Source organism: Leptonychotes weddellii, chromosome 7, assembly GCF_054177405.1.
Source record: "Leptonychotes weddellii isolate Sample4059 chromosome 7, ASM5417740v2, whole genome shotgun sequence".
In the NCBI taxonomy this organism is placed as follows: Eukaryota; Metazoa; Chordata; class Mammalia; order Carnivora; family Phocidae; genus Leptonychotes; species Leptonychotes weddellii.
In genome coordinates, this window is record NC_138375.1 from 133,728,146 (window position 1) to 133,747,263 (window position 19,118).

General features: G+C 55.7%; 2 protein-coding genes and 1 non-coding gene across 21 annotated transcripts; 1 reads left to right on the forward strand and 2 right to left on the reverse strand.

The window, feature by feature from the left end:
* The first annotated feature begins 157 nt into the window (after nucleotides 1–157).
* ZNF692 (zinc finger protein 692) lies at nucleotides 158–15,062 on the forward strand. 13 transcript variants are annotated; one of them, XM_081827315.1, is made up of 13 exons: nucleotides 183–314; nucleotides 648–802; nucleotides 973–1,160; nucleotides 1,435–1,466; nucleotides 1,831–2,094; nucleotides 2,637–2,685; nucleotides 2,775–2,900; nucleotides 3,215–3,433; nucleotides 3,521–3,598; nucleotides 3,699–3,777; nucleotides 5,396–5,510; nucleotides 8,030–8,129; nucleotides 8,264–8,723. In XM_081827315.1, the coding sequence occupies exons 2-13, from the start codon at nucleotides 731–733 to the stop codon at nucleotides 8,544–8,546; spliced, it is 1,605 nt and encodes a 534-aa protein (XP_081683441.1). In that variant the 5' UTR covers nucleotides 183–314; nucleotides 648–730; the 3' UTR covers nucleotides 8,547–8,723. The 13 variants fall into 13 exon arrangements, with proteins under 13 accessions (XP_030880898.1, XP_081683441.1, XP_081683449.1 ...); XM_031025038.2 differs by lacking the exon at nucleotides 648–802 and having other exon boundaries at nucleotides 158–301; XM_081827322.1 differs by lacking the exon at nucleotides 183–314 and having other exon boundaries at nucleotides 406–802; nucleotides 8,030–8,156; nucleotides 8,264–8,401.
* Nucleotides 9,237–17,143, reverse strand: LOC115939962 (zinc finger protein 672). Of its 7 annotated transcripts, none has more exons than XM_081827327.1 (5): nucleotides 14,856–14,989; nucleotides 13,907–14,029; nucleotides 13,087–13,189; nucleotides 12,422–12,471; nucleotides 9,237–11,687 (listed from the first exon to the last, which is right to left on the reverse strand). In XM_081827327.1, the coding sequence occupies exon 5, from the start codon at nucleotides 11,579–11,581 to the stop codon at nucleotides 10,208–10,210; it is 1,374 nt and encodes a 457-aa protein (XP_081683453.1). In that variant the 5' UTR covers nucleotides 11,582–11,687; nucleotides 12,422–12,471; nucleotides 13,087–13,189; nucleotides 13,907–14,029; nucleotides 14,856–14,989; the 3' UTR covers nucleotides 9,237–10,207. The 7 variants fall into 7 exon arrangements, 4 of the variants coding, with proteins under 4 accessions (XP_081683453.1, XP_081683452.1, XP_081683455.1 ...); XR_014147310.1 differs by lacking the exon at nucleotides 9,237–11,687 and adding an exon at nucleotides 11,699–11,823; XM_081827326.1 differs by lacking the exon at nucleotides 12,422–12,471.
* Nucleotides 14,785–14,856, reverse strand: LOC115939966 (small nucleolar RNA SNORD45). The gene has a single exon (XR_004074743.1). It is a non-coding gene; the product is annotated as a small nucleolar RNA SNORD45 (small nucleolar RNA).
* Nucleotides 17,144–19,118: the final 1,975 nt, after the last annotated feature.

Genomic DNA, 19,118 nt, shown 5'->3' on the forward strand with positions numbered 1-19,118 from the left:
GGGGCTGGGGTTGGCACACGGGGTAGGGTCTGGCTCCGTACATTGCCCCATCAAGCGCAGGGACTCGCGAACAGACGCCACCGCCCCCCAGCTTCCCCGCAGCTCCGCGACACGCGGGGGCGATTCCTGCGGGAACTACGCCTCCCGGCAGGCGGTGCGCTCGACGGCCAGTGCGCAGGCGCGCGCCGCCAGCCTCGGCCTGTCCCTTCCCAGCCGCCGGGGCCCCTGTTCCCGGCTGGAGCCACCGAGGCGGAGGGGGACGGGTTCCTCTTAAAAGAGAAACGGCCGCGGTGCGCGCGAGGTGGGCCCCCGTCCTCCCGCCGCTCTCCGGGCCTGCGCGCGAGGCGGGAGGAGGCGCAGGCGCAGTCGGGCTGAGGGCGGGTGGGGGCTCGCAGGTAAGGCCGGGTGGGGGTGGACCGCGGCGGGCGCTCCGGGTGGCCTGGGGGCTGCCCTTGGAATTGGCCTGACCTACGCATAGTGAGCGTTAAGTGGGGCGGCCCGAGACGGGGTGGGGGCGCCCTCCAGGCCCCGGTCCCACCCGCATTCACCCCGCTATGAAAAGCGCCCCCAGTAGACACCACCTCCCCTTCCCCCGTCAACCAGTAAAGGCACTAAAGGCCTCTGCTCTCTTCAAGTGAAACTGTTACCTACCCCTCGTCCAGCCCCAGTTGAAATTTCTCCGTGAAAGCTTCACGCCCCTTCCCCACAGCTCGCGTTTCTACACTTCAGTATGCTCGGGTCGGGCCACTGTTATGACTTTGACCCTGTCTCCCTGCCTCCCCCTCCACCGCGCTGCTGCCCTGTAACGTAAGCTGGGGTGGTTCGGGCCCAGTGGCCGCGGATGCTACTGAAATGACTTAGTCTTGCTCCCAGTTCACCGATGGCGGAAACTGAGGCCGCAGCGGCGGGTGGAGTCGGGGTCCCGGGCCCGAGACGAGGTCCGCCCAGACGCGTGTCTCCTCCACCCTGTAGGTCCTGGTGCCCATGGCTTCCTCCCCGGTGGACGCATCTCGCAGGCGGCAGGAGAAGCGGCGGCAGCTGGACGCGCGTCGCAGCAAGTGCCGCATCCGCCTGGGCGGCCACATGGAGCAGTGGTGCCTCCTCAAGGAGCGGCTGGGCTTCTCCCTGCACTCGCAGCTCGCTAAGTTCCTGTTGGACCGGTTAGGGGCCGGGGCGGGGCGCTGGGGGAGGGCACCCCCAGGTTGCAACACCCAGTCCCCTCCCTGGGTCAGGTGCGGGCCCCCTGACCCAGGGGTGTCTCATTTCAGCAGAACAGCCTGTGTGATTTGTGGCCTCTCTGGGTCCCTTGCCCTCCTCTTGGTCTCCAGCGAATAGGGGGGTCCCAAAGTGTGTGCGTGCTGAGAGCTGAGGGCCGTTGGCCAGGCTCCCTACCTGAACTGCCTCCCCTCTCCCCCACCCCCTTTCCCCTCGCAGATACACTTCTTCAGGCTGTGTGCTCTGTGCAGGTAGGTAGGAAATAACTAGAGGTTGGGGGTCAGGAGCCAGGGAGAGAAGAGGGGCAACAGGGAGTCATGTGGCCCAGAAGCACCCTCCTGAAGGAGATTGGATCAGAGGGGACCCTGAGTGAGTTTGGAAAAAGGTGGGGTATAGTTGGGGAGCCCAAGGTAGTTTGATGGGGGCAGCCTGTGGACAAGAGAGCAATGTCTCAGGACCTTGGGGGTTCTGGGCTCTGAAGAATGGTAAACTGAACTAGGGACTGGCCTTGCCCAGGGGGTTGGGGGACAGGGCTGTGAGGCCATGAGGCCGTGGTCCCAGGGTGAGAGTAGGAGGCTTCCCAGCTTGCCCTGACTGTTGCCTTCACCACTTCAGGTCCTGAGCCTTTGCCCCCCAAGGGTCTGCAGTATCTGGTGCTCCTGTCTCATGCCCACAGCCGAGAGTGCAGCCTGGTGCCGGGGCTTCGGGGGCCCGGGGGCCAAGATGGGGGGCTTGTGTGGGAGTGCTCTGCAGGCCACACCTTCTCCTGGGGCCCCTCTTCAGGCTCCATATCTCCAGAGGAGCCCAAGCCAGTGTCCTGTCCGAATACTGCCCGGAGAAGCTGGTGCCCGGAGGCCAGGAGCAGGTCGGAGCCTGCAGGTAGGCTGCAGGAAAGAAGAGTTGTGAAGAAAAGCGAGGGAAAATGGCTCCCTCTCTGTAGCTTAGAACTCCATTTTCTAAAAATTATCCTCAAATATATATATATATTTTTTTTTCCCTCAAATGTATTTTTAGGCATAAGAAGCAAAATACAGAATAAGATGTATGTTGTGTTACCATTGGTGGAAAAATAAGGAGAGAAAGAATATATATATACACACACATATATATATTTATTTATGAATGTATAAAATATCTCTGGAAGGGCATGTAGGAAACCAGGTTCTCTGTGGGAAGAACTAGGTGATTGGGGGATAGTATTGGAAAAGAGACTTTTCAAAGTGTACCTTTTTATACTTTTGTTTTTTGAACCATGTGAATGTATCATCTCTAAAGTAAAATACCCCTTCCCATCCCAGTAGGATCTGCACCCTCCTCCTTCTTCCCCAGAGTCCTCCCACCACTTCAGACCTTAGAAGTATACCTGTCCTCATTCCCCGAGCCCAGAGTTCCTTCCCCTTTGACCCTACCTGTGCCAACAGGTTTGGAATCTGAGCATGATGAGAGGACTCAGGAGGCCAGGTTGCCCAGGTGAGGTTGGGGGTGGGAGGGAAAGGATAGACTTGGGTGAACAGTGCAGGTGAGGGAGCAGAGCCTGAGGCTTCCCTTCCTTGGTCCAGCAGGGAAGTGGGACCCCTACTGGAGACCTTCCCAACCCCAGGAGAAGAGGGGGAGGAGGAAGATGAGGATGAAGAGGAGATGCTCAGTGATGCCAGCCCATGGACCTACAGCTCCTCCCCAGATGAGCAAGTTGGGGTTGTGGGAAGATGTTGAACAGAGCAGGAGGGAGCAGCTGGTCAGGGATCCTGAGCTTTCCAGACTCAAGGGAAAGGCGTATTGGTGGGGAAGGCAGAAAGAATTGGAGGCTTTCAATTGGGGAAAGGGGATGAAGTTAGGCTTAGGGGAGAATGAAAGCTGAAAGCAGGTGTGAACAGAGATCCTGGGGTATGGGTAGGGTTGTTCTGAGTTTGGGATTCTTCACAATTTAGGGGCTGGGGTTGGGTTGAAGGCTAGCTGAGAGCCCAGGGAGATAATGCCCTCCTCTTTCTTCTGTTTTCAGCAGTGATCCAGATGCCCCCAGAGTACTTCCTTCCCCTGTCACCCATGCACTTGAGGGGGAGACACCCCCGGCCCCAGCAGCTCCCCTCAGTCCTCTTGCTGTACCATCCTCATCAACATCATCATTGGGTTCTGGAGCTCTTCTGCCTACGGAGGTTGGGGTACAGCCGGAACTCAGAGGGACCCCTCAAGCAGCCCAGCAGACTGAGCCCCTGGCCAGGTAACCTGATGGCTGAGACAGAGGGCAGGGGCATCCCGGGACATGGCCCTCCCTCGAGGCCCTCTGCTCCCTTTTTGCTGCCCGTAGCCCTGGGAGTCAGGCCCAGTCTGCTCTGACCTTGGCCTGGGAGGAGGACATGGCACAGATCGGCCCCAAGAGAATTAGGTAGGCCTGGGGGAGGGGGGCCTTGGGGAGGGGAGTGAGAGGAGGGGGCTGAGGAGAGCCTGTGGGAGTTCTTATGTTCCTGCCTATCCTCCTCCCCCAGGAAAGCTGCCAAAAGAGAGCTGCTACCTTGTGACTTCCCTGGCTGTGGAAGGATCTTCTCCAACCGGCAGTATTTGAATGTGAGGACGTGAGGGGCATAGATTGGGTTCTGTGTGGCCTCAGAGGTATATGAGAAGGGCTTAAGGAGATGCTGAGGTGAAGGAGAAGCTGAAGCAAAGAAGCTTGGGGTGTGGGTGGATTTGGAGATAGGAAGAGAAGCGTTGGGGTGGACCTGCAGAGCTTACCTACAGTTAAGAATCACTAAGCCAGACAACTGGTAGATAAGGCAGAAAAGCAAGCCTCAGGTGCACAGCTGCTGTCCACCCCTGCTGGTTGCATGGGCCCTCCAAGGGTCATATGGGGATAACGATGGCATTCCTCAGGCTCTTGGAATGCTAGCAACTGTTCTAAGCACCTGATGTGGGTCAGGTCTTTTGATCTTCAAAACATCCCTCGGGAGTAGGTGCTGGTACTGTTCCTTCTGCAGATGAGGCAACTGAGGCACACAGAAGGCTAGTGGGTGGTAGTGCTGGGGTTCCAGAGTCCACCCTCCGCTGCCTGGCCCTGCTGGCAGGAGTGGGTAGTTCTAGAGCCAGAGGACCAGAAGATGCAGCCTCACTGCAGGAGAGGTTTGAGGCACAAAGAGGGAAGGGCCACGGCCCCCACACTTATCCAGAGCCCTCCCAGACCACGTCCTGAAGTTGAGGGAGAGCCCAGGCCAAAGGGATGGCGAAGCAAGGGTGTATGGGATTTGGGAGAGCAAACAGGTAGGAAAGCTCTGGGATGAGAACTTTAGTGGGGCTAGGCAAACACACAGGAGCCTGTTAATGAAGAAGACTGAAGCAGCCTCAAGCAGCAGTTTAACTATGGGAAAGTGGGATTATAGAAAAGGGGAAAGCCCGGGGCGCCTGGGTGGCTCAGTTGGTTGAGTGACTGCCTTCGGCTCAGGTCATGATCCTGGAGTCCCGGGATCGAGTCCCGCATCGGGCTCCCTGCTCGGCGGGGAGTCTGCTTCTCCCTCTGACCCTCCTCCCCCTCATGCTCTCTGTCTCTCATTCTCTCTGTCTCAAATAAATAAATAAAATCTTTAAAAAAAAAAAAAAGAAAGAAAAGGGGAAAGCCCATGCAGCTTACGGAGCCAGGATGTAAAATTAGGTCAGACAGGAGAACTATTTCCCAGACATACTCAGGGAGTGAAAGAACAGACTACCCCTAAAAGTGTTCCAGGTTGAGAGCATGCATGTGTGTGTGTGTATGTGTGTGTGTGTGTTTCCGAAGCAGATTTAGGAAAACGTCATATAATATGTCCCCGTGATGAGCTACTAATAAAGTAGGCAATCTGGGCAATATTATTGTACATTGATATTGAAGAGGGTAATCATACCTACCCAGATTGTGTTCTCATTCCCAGCAGACAGCAGCTCCATGGTTAGGGAACCAGGATGGCACTTTGTTCAGGCAACTGGGCTTTGTGAGGAAGGTTGTGGTAAAAATGTGAGATAATGCAAATCAAGGACAGAATAGGATGAGGGCAGAGTTTGGTGTCGGGACAGGAGGGGGTGCTTGCCTTCGGATGAGGACTGGCCAGGAGGATGTGAGCTAGTGGTGAGAGAACTGTTGTGGGGAAAGCGGGGGCAGAGGAGCCTGCCTGCTGGCAGCTCTGGTGGTTTCCCTGACACCACCCGTTTCCTTTCCTAGCACCACAAGAAGTACCAGCACATCCACCAAAAGTCCTTTTCCTGCCCAGAGCCAGCCTGTGGGAAGTCCTTCAACTTTAAGAAACACCTGAAGGAGCATGTTAAACTGCACAGTGGTGAGTGGTAGAGACGCCTCCTCATTTCCCTCCTGTGCGTGCTGTCACCTCCCCCTGGGGGTCCCTTCACCTCGCCTGTGGGATGACTCTCACCCTCAGGTCTCTGTGTGGTGAGCACCTGCCTGCTTGAGACTGTTCTAGGTGCTGAGATACCCCAGGGAACAGAGGGCAATCCCTACTTCATACGACGTCCACTCTAGTGATAACAGGGATATAGACATGTGAAAGCCCAGAAGGGGAAGGAGAGCATGAGGGAGGAGTCTCTGTGGTAGAAAGGGAAGGTCTCTAAGCAAAGCCCTAAGTGAGGGGAGGAATGGAGCCTTGTCCACGTCTATGGGCAGCACTGGAAAGGCCCTGAGCTGGCTTCCGCGTGGCATGTTCCAGGAAGGGAGGGAGAGGAGGCCTGGAAGTTAGAAAGGGAGGAAAAGAGGTCAGACGGTGGTGGGGGCCTCCAAGACTACCATCAGCGTGGCTTGGCTTCTGGCCAGACGAGATGGGCAGCACCTCAGCGTCTTGTATAGCAGGAGGACACAACTGACTTTAAAAGGAGCAAAGTGACTGCCATATGGACAAATGGGACTGTAGGAGCGTGCAGCGTGCGGGGAGAGCAGCCTTGACATGCTGGTCCAGTCGAGTTGGTCGGGGGGAGTGGCTAGAGGCTGATGTGAGCATGAAGGAGGAGGCAGGAGGCTGCTGTGAGGACAGACTGGCCACAGGTGGATGGGCAGGAGGGCGTCGAGTCTGACTTGAAGGATTCCAGCCTGAGCACCTGGGCAGAGGTGATGAGATTTCCTGAAAAGGGGGGAGAGGCGGGCTTTAGGAAAGGGACATTTTATTTGGGACATGCTCATTTAGGCATCCCAGAAGATGTGACTCTGGAGTTCAGAGATGTTTGGGGGGAAAGAAATGTGTTCATCACAAGCACACGGGTGGTATTTGGAGTGAAGGTGGAAGCAGCTACATGGAGTGAGCGTAGGTAGAAAGGAGTTCTGAGCAGGGCAGGCGGGAAGGGCAGTGCCCAAGCGGCCAGTGAGGCAGATGAAGACGTGGAGAGAGTGCTCTAGGGGGAGGGGAGGGTGGGTTGTGACAGTGCAACGAGACTGAGCAACATGAGGACAGGCCGCTGGACGTGGTGGGAAGCCACCTTTGACTAGATGACAAGGGAGGACAGCCAGAATGGAGTGAGTTCAAGGCAGGGAGGAGCTGGGGCAGTAGAGTGAGTATGGGCCGCTCTCCGGAGTGTTGCTGTGAAGACAAGTAGGGAAAGGGGGTCTTAGCTGGAGGGCTGTGGGTTTGGGGGTACAGATGGGAATGATCCCACTGAGAGAAGAGGCTTCCTGATGCCTAGGTTGGGGGTGGGGGGAACCTCCGGTGGGGGGGAAGCAGTGTATCTCTGCACAGCTGGAGGGGACTGCAGTGGAGCAAGGAATAGTCTCACACACGGGCACGGAAGCAAGTTGGCTGAGGGCTTGGGTGGGGGGACTACGTGGTTATTCTCCCCTGGCTTCTCTCCTTGGTGACTTGAAAAATGAGGTCCCCGCTGATGAGCTAGCAGAGAGAGGAGGTGCTGTGGAAAATGGCCTTCTGGGCTCCTGAGAGTGGCAGAGTGAACTGACCGAGAAAATGCAGAGGCTTATGGTGGGCCCTTGGGACTTGTGGTTGTGGATGAAAGGAGAGGCCGAGGCGTAGGTGAACAATCCGTGGGTTGTGTTTCTGCTCCCCTTGCTACACCTCTGTATTCCTGGAGCAGGCCAAGAGTTGTGTTTACTTTGAGTTGGATTTTAACCGAACAGGTACAGCTAAGGGAGAGAGCGGCCAGTGAATTCGTGGTGTGAGTGCAGGGAGGCTACAAAGATGCCCTGGAAAGGGGTCTGGGAGAGGAGTGTGGAGGGGGCAGTGGGAAGGCAGTGGGCTGCTGGGCTGGCAGCGTGGAGTCCCAGGCTTATCGTAGCAGGACACAGGAGGAGGCCCCTGCTGAAACTGCAGTTTCAAGGAGGTGCAGTGGTGGGGCATGACCTGGGAGTGGTGGCTGAGAAGGGTGGGAGACCAGGTCAGTGAAGGTCAGGGAACAGAAATGTGGAGTGCTGGACGTGTAGGAAACAAAGCAGTGGCATGAGTAATGGCCAAGGAGAGGGCCTGGAGTCAGAGGTTTGGGGAATGTGGTGGTGTGGAGGTGGGCTCCCAAGGGGTGGTGAGAGAGATGTCTCAAGGACGCCACGAGCCGCAGGGATGCCCCGTGTATGGGCTGCCCTGAGACTTGGGGGTAGAGGAGAGAGCCCACAGCAGGCCTGTGGCAGCTGCGGGGGAAGCGCAGAGGGCAGGTGGTTAGTGCTGGTAGGGAGGCAGGTCAGGGAACATGGAGCAGATTGACAGCCAGAGGGCACGGCTCGGGGCTGGGAGGGGTGGGATAAGCAGGTTGAGTCGGGGACAGTACTCCTGTGAGGGTTGACAGGTGGGCTGGGCTGAGGAGGGGCCGCGGCCTGCGGATGGATGCTGGGGTGACCCCTGTGAACCCGCAGACACCCGGGACTACATCTGTGAGTTCTGTGCCCGGTCTTTCCGCACCAGCAGCAACCTCGTCATCCACCGGCGCATCCACACTGGAGAGAAACCCCTGCAGTGAGTGTGGGGGAGCATGGTGGGAAGGTAGGGCTGCCAGGGGGACCAGCAAGACACAGCTGAAGGAGGGGGAGCCCCTGGGGAGGCCGAGGTGGGCTGAAGCCCTGCCCTTCCCCCCGCTGTCCCTGGCTCAGGTGTGAGATCTGTGGGTTCACCTGCCGCCAGAAGGCCTCCCTGAACTGGCATCGGCGTAAGCACGCCGAGACAGCCGCGGCTCTGCGCTTCCCCTGTGAGCTTTGCGGCAAGCGTTTCGAGAAGCCAGACAGTGTTGCAGCTCACTGCAGCAAAAGCCACCCAGCCCTGCTCCCAGCCCCACAAGAGTCACCCGGCCCACTGGAGCCCTGTCCCAGCATCTCTGCCTCTGTGACCCCGAGGTCCGGTGAGGAGTCCAGGCCCTCTGTGCTCCCTCAGCAGTGAGCATTCCTGAGCTCTGAGGAGCCAGACCCTGGAGACTGAAGAGGAGGGAGGAAGAGAAGTGCCAGGTGCCTGGTCCCCAGAAACCAGGGTGACAGGGAGTGCAGGGTGGGAGCACAACACAAGCCAGGCTACTTTAGTCTTCCTCAAGGACAGAATAAACCCAGTATTTTACATGGACGTGTGTGGGCAGAGTGAGTATTTTGGCACCTGAAGCTCAGGAATCCTGATTCCTTCGGAAGCAGGCTCTGCTAGAATATGCCTGAGTGCACCATAGGTGTGGGCCGCGGTCCTCTCTCTGCAGGCCCCTACCTCAAGGACCCAGCTTTCTTTCCCAGTTTGCTTTGGCACTTGGCAGTCCTCCTCTGCGGACTGTCCTACCTATTCTTGCACTCGAGAAGGGCAGGCTGTGACATATGGGGAGCGCTGGGTCATTCCGGAGGGATTAGCTGGAACAGGAATGGCGGTATGTGAGCCTGAGCCACATTCGTCCTCTGCATTGACCAAGAGAACCAAATGTATAGGCTTGAAGAGTCTTGCCTCCCAGTGCAAAATCAAGGGGGCTGTACATGCAAGATCACTGAGCTACCTTGGGAGGGGACATCTTAGAGCTTCAAAAGGGCCTGACTCTTGGATCACTCCTCAAGTCTGCAAAGACAGCAGCCTCCGCTTTGACAAAGGAGGCTCTTGGCGTCTGGAACCCAAACAAACAAGCTTTATTTCACCAGTCATAAGCAAAAAAAATCGCTGGCCAATTTCAGATTTTCTGCCCTGCACTATTGACTGTGGAGCTCAATTTCCGCATGACTCCAAGCTTGATTTGGAAATAACATTCTGATGCTCCACTTGGCAATACTCTGCTTTATAGACCCCATGTGGTCTCAGTCTAGGTCCCGAAGTTAATGCCCCTCCCCCCCCACCCGCCCCAACTGGAGAATATTGCCCTGAGAGGCACTTTGATCTGGACACCATCAGGTCTGTCCATGGGACAGGTGGGTGCTTTGCTGAGGGCTCCTGCCCAGCTTCACTCTGGGTGGGCCTTCCCTGCCAGGGAGCAGGCCGGTTGCTTCTGGCATGATGTCTTTCACTGAAATGAGCTGTCCCATGATCTCTCTGCCTACAAATTTCCCAATATCCCTGAGCCCAGGGAGAAAGCAGCAGAGACTCAAGTAGAACCAAGGGGCAAGAAGCCCACAGGCGGCTAGTTGTCCCTGTGGCCACATCTGTGATCATTACCTGAAGATGCAGGACAACAAAAGTAGGCGGGAAGGAGAGCTAGAGGAGACTCAGGCTGGAAAGGGGGATGGGACGAGAGCAGACAGAACACAGGTCGGAAAACAGGAAAACCTCTGAGGGCACAGCAGCAGCAACGGGAACACACCAACGCCTGGGCTCTCTTCCCTGTCTAGGAGGTCTCCCTGACTCCCTGCACCTACGCCCCAGGGGGAGGGCAGGGAGGACGGCGGACGGGAAGAGCTGCCCAGGGAAGTAGATGCAGGGACGCGGCAGCAGTCCAGGTGACGGGCTACCGTCGGAGATGTGGAAAGGCGACCGACAGCCACGCTGTGTACACAGCCCTCCGTCCGCGAGGTGCGCACCGTCCCCGTGGCAGCGTATCCGCACTTGCCTAGCCCACTACAGACAAGCTGCTCGGCAAGTGTCCCTCAACTGGGACACAGAGAGTCCGGCTTCTCCTGTCCTGCCTGCCCGGCAAAGATGAGCGCAGCCCCCGCCGTGGCCTGGGCGGCCTGGGCGGCGGCCCGAGCGCGCGCGTGGGCCCGCTGGTGCTGCGACAGCGAGCGGCTGTGGCTGAAGCACTTGCCGCACTCGGCGCACTGCGCCGGCCGCTCGCCCAGGTGGGTCTTGCGGTGCAGCGCCAGCTTGGAGCCCACGCCGAAGGCCTTGCCGCACTCGGGGCACTTGTGCGGCTTGAGCCCCGCGTGGTTGCGCCGGTGCACGTTGAGGTTGGACACGCACGTGAAGCGTCGGCCGCACAGCTCACAGCCGTAGGGCTTCTCGCCCGTGTGCGTGCGCAGGTGCTTGGTGAGGTCGGAGCGGTCGCTGAAGCGGCGGCCGCACTCGGCGCACGGGAAGGGCCTCTCGCCCGTGTGAATGCGCTGGTGCACCACGAGGTCGGAGCGCTGCCCGAAGGCCTTGCCACACGTGGCGCACGCGTGCGGCCGCTCCCCCTGGTGGCTGCGCCTGTGGCGCAGCAGGGTGGAACTTTCGCTGAAGCGGCGCCCACAGTCGCCGCACGCATAAGGCTTCTCACCCGTGTGCGTGCGCTGATGGCGCACCAGCGTGGCGCTCTCCAGGAAGCCCTTTCCGCACTGCGGGCACTTGAAAGGCTTCTCGCCCGAGTGCGTCTGCAGGTGTCGTGTGAGCGTGGAGCTCTTGCCAAAGCTCTTCCCGCACACGCCGCACCGGTGCGTACCCGGAGCGCGGGGCTGAGCAGCCGTGGCGCCACCGGGGCTCCGGGCCGCGTGGACGCGTGCGTGGCTCCGCAGGCCTGCGTGGCTGCGGAAGGCCCGCGGGCACTGTGCGCAGCGGCGCAGCGGCTCGAGGGGCGGGAGGGGGGTCCCGCACCGGTGCGCCCGCGCCTGGTGGAAGCGCAGCGCGCTCTGCCGGAAGGCGCGGGCGCACAGCGGGCAGCGGCGGGGCCGCTCGGGCGGGTGCCGGCGGCGGCGGTGAAGCAGCAGAGCCGACAGGTGCGGGAAGCTGCGGCCGCAGGCGCGGCAGGGGCAGGGGCGGCTGCGCGGCCTGTGCGCGCTCTGGTGCAGGTCAAGGCGGCTACTGTGGCGGAAGCTCTGGCCGCACTCGCTGCAGATGTAGAGCGTCTGGCCAGCGTGGGCGCGTCGGTGTGCGCGGAGGTCGGCGGCCAGGGCGTAGCGCTCGCCGCAGTCGAGGCAGCGGTAGCGGCTGTCGCCGCCGTGGGCGCGCTCGTGCCGCAGCAGCACCGAACTGTAGCGGAAGCTCTTGCCACACTCACTGCACACGTAAGGCCTTCCCGCCGCCGCCGCCTCTGACGCGGCGAGCATGGTGAGGGCTAGGCCGGCGGGCGCTCGGGGTCCAGGCTGGGGTGTGCCGCTCCCGCGCCGGGGTCTGCCGCCTCAAGCTGCGCGTTGCTCTCAGTTTTCCGAAGGCCTACCAAGGGAGTAGCAGAGGGAAGAAGGGGAGGCCTGGAAAACGGGTCTGCACGTCCAGGTTCCTTCTTTTGTGGGGGGGCTCTGCAGCTTTTTCTGGAGTGGGCTGCAGCCAGGTTCACCCTGAGCCCTGAGCCCTGAGCCCTACAGGGGTAAGGTCACCGTAAGCCGCGGGAACAGCTGCAACAGCTACACCTCGGGTAATGGAGTGGCAAGCACAGGGTCCCTGTTTCTTGTAACCCCCCCAGCTAGGCCATCTCCTGGAGTCCATTCTCCAAGAGGAGGCAAAGCCATAAACTCCTAGAAATATTGGCGGGTGGGGGGTGGGTGGGGGTGGGGTGGTCCTCGTGCCACCAGGAAGGGCAGGAGGGATTCAGAGAGGGAGTTTGCTTCCAAAACTCTGCTTGGCAGGGGATGAGGAGTACCCAGCCTGTTTTCTGTCCTTAGATCAGAGGTCTTGGGAGATGCACTAGGCAACACCCAGGGGGGATGGGCAATGAGAAGGCCCCCGGGGCCTAAACCACATCAACACCTTCCTCTGAGGCCCTGGTTTTCTAAGTCACCAACGTGAACCCAGCCAGATCTGAGCTGGAAGGACAAGGAAGGCAATGGGATGAAGCATAAACCTGAACAGAAGCAGCAGTCTGGGCAAAAGTCTCAGAAAGGGCTGGGGCCTGGGCAAGGGAGGGTTATCTAAGAGACCCCAAAGTATTGCACCTTGGCTTTGGACAGTACCTAATAATCACTCCGCACCAGTACACAGCCTCAAAGTTCCCTGGCCTAGCCTTGAGAAAGCAATTCAGGACCCAGGAAAGGGACAAAAAGGAACATGAACAATCCACAAAGAATAATATTAAAAGTTAATGGCATTATCCTAGAAGTGCTTTTCACATTTTCAGGAACCCTGTGGAGAAGGAAGAAGCATTCCTTCCTAATTTTCAGGTCATCCAAGTTCTTCGCAAATATTCTGCAGACTTTTCTCATTGCCCTATCTCCAGGGATCTGAGAACCCAGAGTAGTAGAGAAGCCCCTTTATGGGAATGGGATCTGATCTGCTATCCTCTTTATCTCAAATGTTATCCCTGAATCCTCTTGACAAGTTGGTCCAGGTAGCGGTCTGGGAGCAGGATCAGCCTTTCTGTATAGAACCTCCCGTGGGCCTCATCACTGACTACTCTCCTCAAGGCTACTGGACTGGTCCCAGCTAAATTCAGTGGAGATTAGATATAGTTGCTAAGAGTTATAGGCTGTGTCACTCAACAGGTCAGGGAGAGGGAGCAAATGAAATGGTTAGCAGTAGTTTTCTTATTGGTAGATGGAAACATCATAAATACCCAGAGCTCTGGTTAAAACACCCCATAAATGGGATCCATTGAAAAAAAGCCTTGAAAGCCACAAACCTTCAGGGGTGGGCTCTGGAGTTTTGCTCCTCTCCACACTGGGCAGGAGTGGCCAATACAGGATGTTCTCTTCTCATGCCTTTGGAGCAGGATGTTCTATACCCTGCGGGGATGAAATGAGAGGGAAAACATGAATTTACATTGAGCAAAGGGGACAGAGGCAGGGAGAGAAAGAAGAGGGGACTGTTTTCTGGAGGAGGGTATTGTTTTAATGGACATTTTCAAATATGAAAAACTAAAGAATAATATCACAAATCACTCCCTCACCTTTAGCATCTATCTACATTTTGCTATTCTGTTTCATCTATCACACTCCTCTCCCACACTTTCTCTTTCTCCTTTTTTTTTTTTTTTTGGTCTTCAGTATTTTAAATCCCAGACATCTCATTCACAGAGAATGGGTTTAAGCAAAAGCTGCAAGCAGGGGCAGGAGCCCCTCTGCAGACCTGAAAGCAGTCTTTAGAGAGAATCTCTCAGTTCTTCCAGAGGGAACTTTCAGCCCAGATACTTGGGCTGTCTATTCTGGGTTGTCAGTTCAAAAGAATGTTTGCTCTCATGTGAGTCAAACCTTCCCTCAGGACTCAATGTTTGATCCAAATGCCAAAGAGAGCAATGCACATGCTGGTGAGGGTTCCACCTCACGTGAGGGACTCCAGGGACCATGGCACCTCTCAGGCCAGGTTTCTGGGAACCCACCCCCTGCCTCCCAGGGCACAGGCCCAAGGAAGGTGAGACAAATGCACAAACACAAACATGCATACGTAAATGGCATATAAGCAAAGATACAATTTCTCCCCATTACAGATGTGGTGAGACAGACCCTGATCTAGGGGGCAGGTTTGGTAACTGAGTGCCAGAGTACACCCCTCAAGTCTCTCTTCTGCACCTCACCCCATGCTGGAGTTTGCCCTGGAAGCATAGGGGTCTATGCCTGGGAGGAAATCTGAAAGAAAAAAAATAATAAAATATTACTGTAAAAAAAAAAAAAAGGAATAATTTCTAGACTATCCTAACCACTTTCCCAATTGAGAGTTTTCAAGTTGTTATACTACCAAGTTCATTTTAAGTAAAAAAGTAAGTACAGGTGGGAAAAAAAAAAATAAGTACAGGAGGGCTTGGAAAGAGGGAAGGAGGTAATTATGTGTGAGTTGGTGAAAAGTCTTAATCGTTCAATACTTTAAAATATTTTAGAAAAAAATAGTACTTTTCAAGCATTTAATACTTACAAATATTTACAAATACTATATATGTAATTAAAAACAGGTACTAAGTAAGATAAGCTAATGAAAAATTAACATTCATAATTGATAAACTATAAAAATAAACTTCTGAGTTTTATATATCACTTTATTTTTGTTTCTTAATAAAGAGATTGCAGGTATTTCATACCACATCTAACCATATCTAACATATTACAGATCAAGAGTATGGTAATTGATCAGGATTTAGTACATTAACTAACAATCTAACATGAGAGCAGTTTAGTTCTTTTTCTTTTTTTTTAAATTTTTTATTTATTTATTTGAGTGAGAGAGAGAGAGAAACAGCATGAGAGGGGATAGGGTCAGAGGGAGAAGCAGGCTCCCTGCTGAGCCGGGAGCCCGATGCGGGACTCGATCCTAGCACCCCGGGATCATGACCTGAGCCGAAGGCAGTCGCTTAACCAACTGAGCCACCCAGGCGCCCTTTTTTTTTTCCAAGGTCTCAGTGTAATTTTACAGTTTACATCAACTTTGGATTCAGCTAATACATGCCATCACATCATTGACCTCTTTTTCTTCTGAGTTGTGCCCTTCAGTTAGTACAAAGATTTTCTTCCCTGGTTATCTGTTCTGCCAGGCCAGTACTTCTGGGGCAGGATGAAGAGACAAGTGATCATCGTGCAATTCCTCCATCGTGAAGCCAGAGCTGGGTAAAAGTGGTGCAGGAGTGGGGCTGAGGGCTGTCCCAGATGCACTGTGCACGACAGTGGCCCTGAGTCATATGTGACTGAGCACTTGACATGTGGCTGGTCCAAACTGAGGTATGCTGGAAGGGTCAAATACACTCCTAATTTCAAAGATTTAGTATGAAAAAAAGAACGCAAAACATCTCATTAATAATGTTTAATGTTGATTATATGTTGAAATGGTAGTATTTTGGATATATTGCGTTAAATGAAATGTATTATTCAAATTAATTGCCTACTTTGGGGCCTTTCCATTTATAGTTCCACCTGTAAAGTCCCTTCCCCTCTTCTTTCGGGGCTCTGCTCCGGTAACCCCCTCCTCAGAGAAGCTCTGCTGAGCACCTTCCCACCCCACAGCCCCATCCCCTTACTTGGCTTTATTCTGAATAATCAATGAAAGTAACAGGGAATAGTAGTCCCATCCATTCTAGGAAGGCTTTAGCCCCTTTTCTAGGTAAGGATGGAGTGTGGAATCTAGAACACCAGAATGGCTACTCCTGACCTAACAGAAACAAGATCCAGTACTTCAAAAGAAGTTGCCTGTTTGAGCTTCAGAGCTAGGCTGGCATGTGTAAAGAACTGCTGGAAATAGGAATGACAGCTGCTTTCCATCCCAGATGCCCAAGCCTGATCATGATCCAAGTACACTCTTTTGGAAGTTTCGCCTTCACAAAGATTTTACTGTGAACTGGGAAGTGTGGAGAAGATAGGGACGTTGGCAGGGAGAGAACATATGTAGTAGGATAGTTTATTCTCTATGTTCCTTTGACACGTGGGCAAAACTGCAACCCAAAGGGGGCAGAGCACCCCAGAACTGGGATGTGGGAAGGGACAACACGTGGTGCTTTGCACCTTCCCTGGGCCTAGCAAGACGTTGGGCACACAGAGGGCACTCAATGCTTTTTAAAAATAATACAATTCTTTCAAATGTTAGGTTACTGGAGGAGGAGGCCTCTCTCCAGTCATCTTATCCTCCATAGCTCTATCTACTGCATATACTGCAAATACTCTGGTTTATTGAAATGGAACTGTAACATCCGCACGGGAAGCACGGAGGCAAGTGTCCAAATTCTGGTTCTTCCATTACTAGCTGTGTGACCTTGGACAGGGGACGTCAGGTATCTGGCACTCCTGCCTGGGAAAACTCAGTAAAGGAAGCTATTACGACGTTTCATATGAAAAGAAGGTTAGAATATGTGTAAGTCTGAGAACTGTGGTTGCTGAGTCTTTAGGTTTTACCCTCTTCAGGACAGTTCCTCTGAAGAGGGATCCCGAATACAGGGTCTGACTCCTACCTCTACCTTAAGGATCCTAAACGTTCTGCACATTTAAGTCCTTCCCCGACCCCCAAAGAACCCTTCTTCACATGATTAGAGCAGCGTGGGCATTCTGTAGCCCCACGCCACACCCCGGGAGCTCTCGGAGTAATCAGGGAGCCTGGTTACTCGGTTTAAGGCTTGTTACCTGGTACTGAACGGGAAAGGGCGCACACCTGAGTAGGTCGCAGCGCAGCCAATCCCGGGCGCCTCAGTCAACTGTCGTCACGAGTTGCTAGGCAGATTCTCCTTGGGCGCAACTTCCCACCCGCGGTCCCACCCCAGCTCCTCGCCCTTGGCGCCAGCACACCAAAAACGTAGTGAGCAGTCGGGGGCGATTAACGCCACGGAGCCTGACACTGCCCTTTTTAAGCCGTCTTAGCCTGGCGATGTCTGCGTCGTGGGGCCGCCGGCCCCGAAGGTCACCGGGGGAAGCCGGGGGAGGACAGGCAGAGGGCAAGGCCCGGGAGGAGCAGGCCGCCCGGCGGCCGCGAGCGCGAACCGACCAATCGCACGTTCCGCCGTGCCTCCGCGTCACTTGTCGCCGGGGCGGCGCTCCCGACAGCTGCAGACGCTAGCCGCCCAGGAGCGGAGGGGAGAAGACGGGCGACAGTTGGGGATCGCTGCCCCGCGCCAACCCTGCCCTCCCAGCCCTCAGTCCCCTCACCGGTCGCCGACTGGCTCCTTGTACGCCACGCGGTTCCCACTCAGCTGGCTCGCCGACCCCCGCCTCCCGGACTTCGGGACTAGGGCGTTGAAGGGAGGAAGGGGCTGGCGGAGCGCGCGGCCGCCGAGTGGGGGGAGCTGGGAGGCGCCTCGGGGTAGGGAGTCCCGCTCCAGGCCCGCTCTCCCCGGCTGGCCAGTGGTCGGCCTCATGCAGGCCGCGTCACCGGTTGCTGGGATGACTAGACGGCGTAATAACTGCCCCCGACTGTTCAGCGCCGCCAGCCCCGGCCCGAAACGCGGCAAGGGGGCAGGGCTACCACTGGGAGCCAAAACCCGCCTCCCTCGCTGACAAGGCTCCGCCTTCTTCCCATGCTTAACCCGTCTCTGCCTTCTCTTTTGTCCGCCGCCCGCCCCCGGCCGGTCCCGCCCAATCAGGGGAAAGGGCGCTGCGCTCGGTCTCAGGCTGCTGTGGCGGAGCTCCGCGTGCCCAGTGTAGTCTTCCAGCTGCTCGCGCGCGCCCGCGGGGACGCGGACGCGAGTTCTCGCCGCTGCTGCCGCCGCCTCCCGGCTAACGGGTTCCTGGCGTGGAGCGACCGCTGGGGCCACCCTCCCCAATCGTCCCAGTAGTAAGTTAGTGAGGCCACACTTGGGACCCAGTACCGCGCTTAATCCTCCCCACAGCTCTGCCAAGGAGGTTCTCGCAAATTAATGACCCGCGCAAGGGCGCACTGCCAGGGTTGGGGATGCTCCTGGTCTGCTTTCCAGCCGCCTCTTCAGGAGCTGCTAGGCAGAGCTCCTTGTCCAAATGTTGAGACTTCGGTGTGTTCCACTGAGAGGTGGAAGTGCAGCTGGGAGCGTAACAGCCCCTTCTTCAAGGCTGCGGATCATCCAGAACAGACTCTCAAGGATGGCTCTCGGGATCATTCTTTACCTGCTCTGATCTTCCTTTGGAGAACACTTAGTACCGCTCATCCTGCTACACATCCAGAGCTTCTGTCCCTCTGCTCTGCTCAGGAGCCCGCTTGAATCACTGTGCGTTTAGACTCCTCATGCCCTAGCCCCTGGTTCAGCCTGGAATGCTCTTCTGCGTTTAATTCCAACCATTTTTAAAAGTTTAGTCAAATGGGCGCCTGGGTGGCTCAGTTGGTTAAGCGACTGCCTTCGGCTCAGGTCATGATCCTGGAGTCCCGGAATCGAGTCCCACGTCGGGCTCCCTGCTCGGCAGGGAGCCTGCTTCTCCCTCTGACCCTCCCGACCCTCCCCCCTCTCATGCTCTCTCTCAGTCTCTCTCTCAAATAAATAAATAAAAAATCTTTAAAAAAAAAAAAGTTTAGTCAAATGCCGTCTCCATTAACCTATATGCTGGAATGCCGCTTTCCACCCTCAGTCGTGGGTGTGCATCCATGCACGCAACCTCTACGTGCTGGCATAGTCCGATGACGGCTGCCACCTCTGTAGTAAAAGGACAGGCCTTGTCTTACTCGGAAGCGATGCCCTGAAGCCGGAGCACTGCACATCACAGGTGCTCAATGAGTGTTTGCTGACTCACACGTGACGGTATTGTGTAAGGAGTACAGGGATGGCAGCAGCCGGCAAGGAAGCAAAAAACGGACACAGGATGCAGGCCTGGGGTTGATGAGGGCCTGAACCAGGAAGGGATGGAGGTGGGAGAAGTAGAAAAGGAAAATGTACTTGCTGCAAAGTGCCGTATGCAGATGAGGTAATGTTATGCAGAAGGTGACTAGTTAAGAATAATTACAAAGCCTTTCACGCCTGAGAAACGGATTAATTAGGACATTTCTGGACTCACTGTTCAGCATGGATGACATGTGTTTACGGGACACTGACACAGTTGGCCAATTTCGAGGAGTGACTAGGATAGTGATAAATACATTACATAATCGAAGGGGCTGGGGATATTTAACCTGCAAAGGAGAAACATGTTCATGACTGTACACAAAATTTGACAAACTGTCATATGAAAGAGGTCTGGATTAGACACCTTTCTTTTGTGTAGCTACAGAGGAAAGAACTCAAGGGAGAGAACATGCAGGGGGGTGGATTTTTGTTTCCTGTGGGAGTCATGACAGAGGGGGATAACA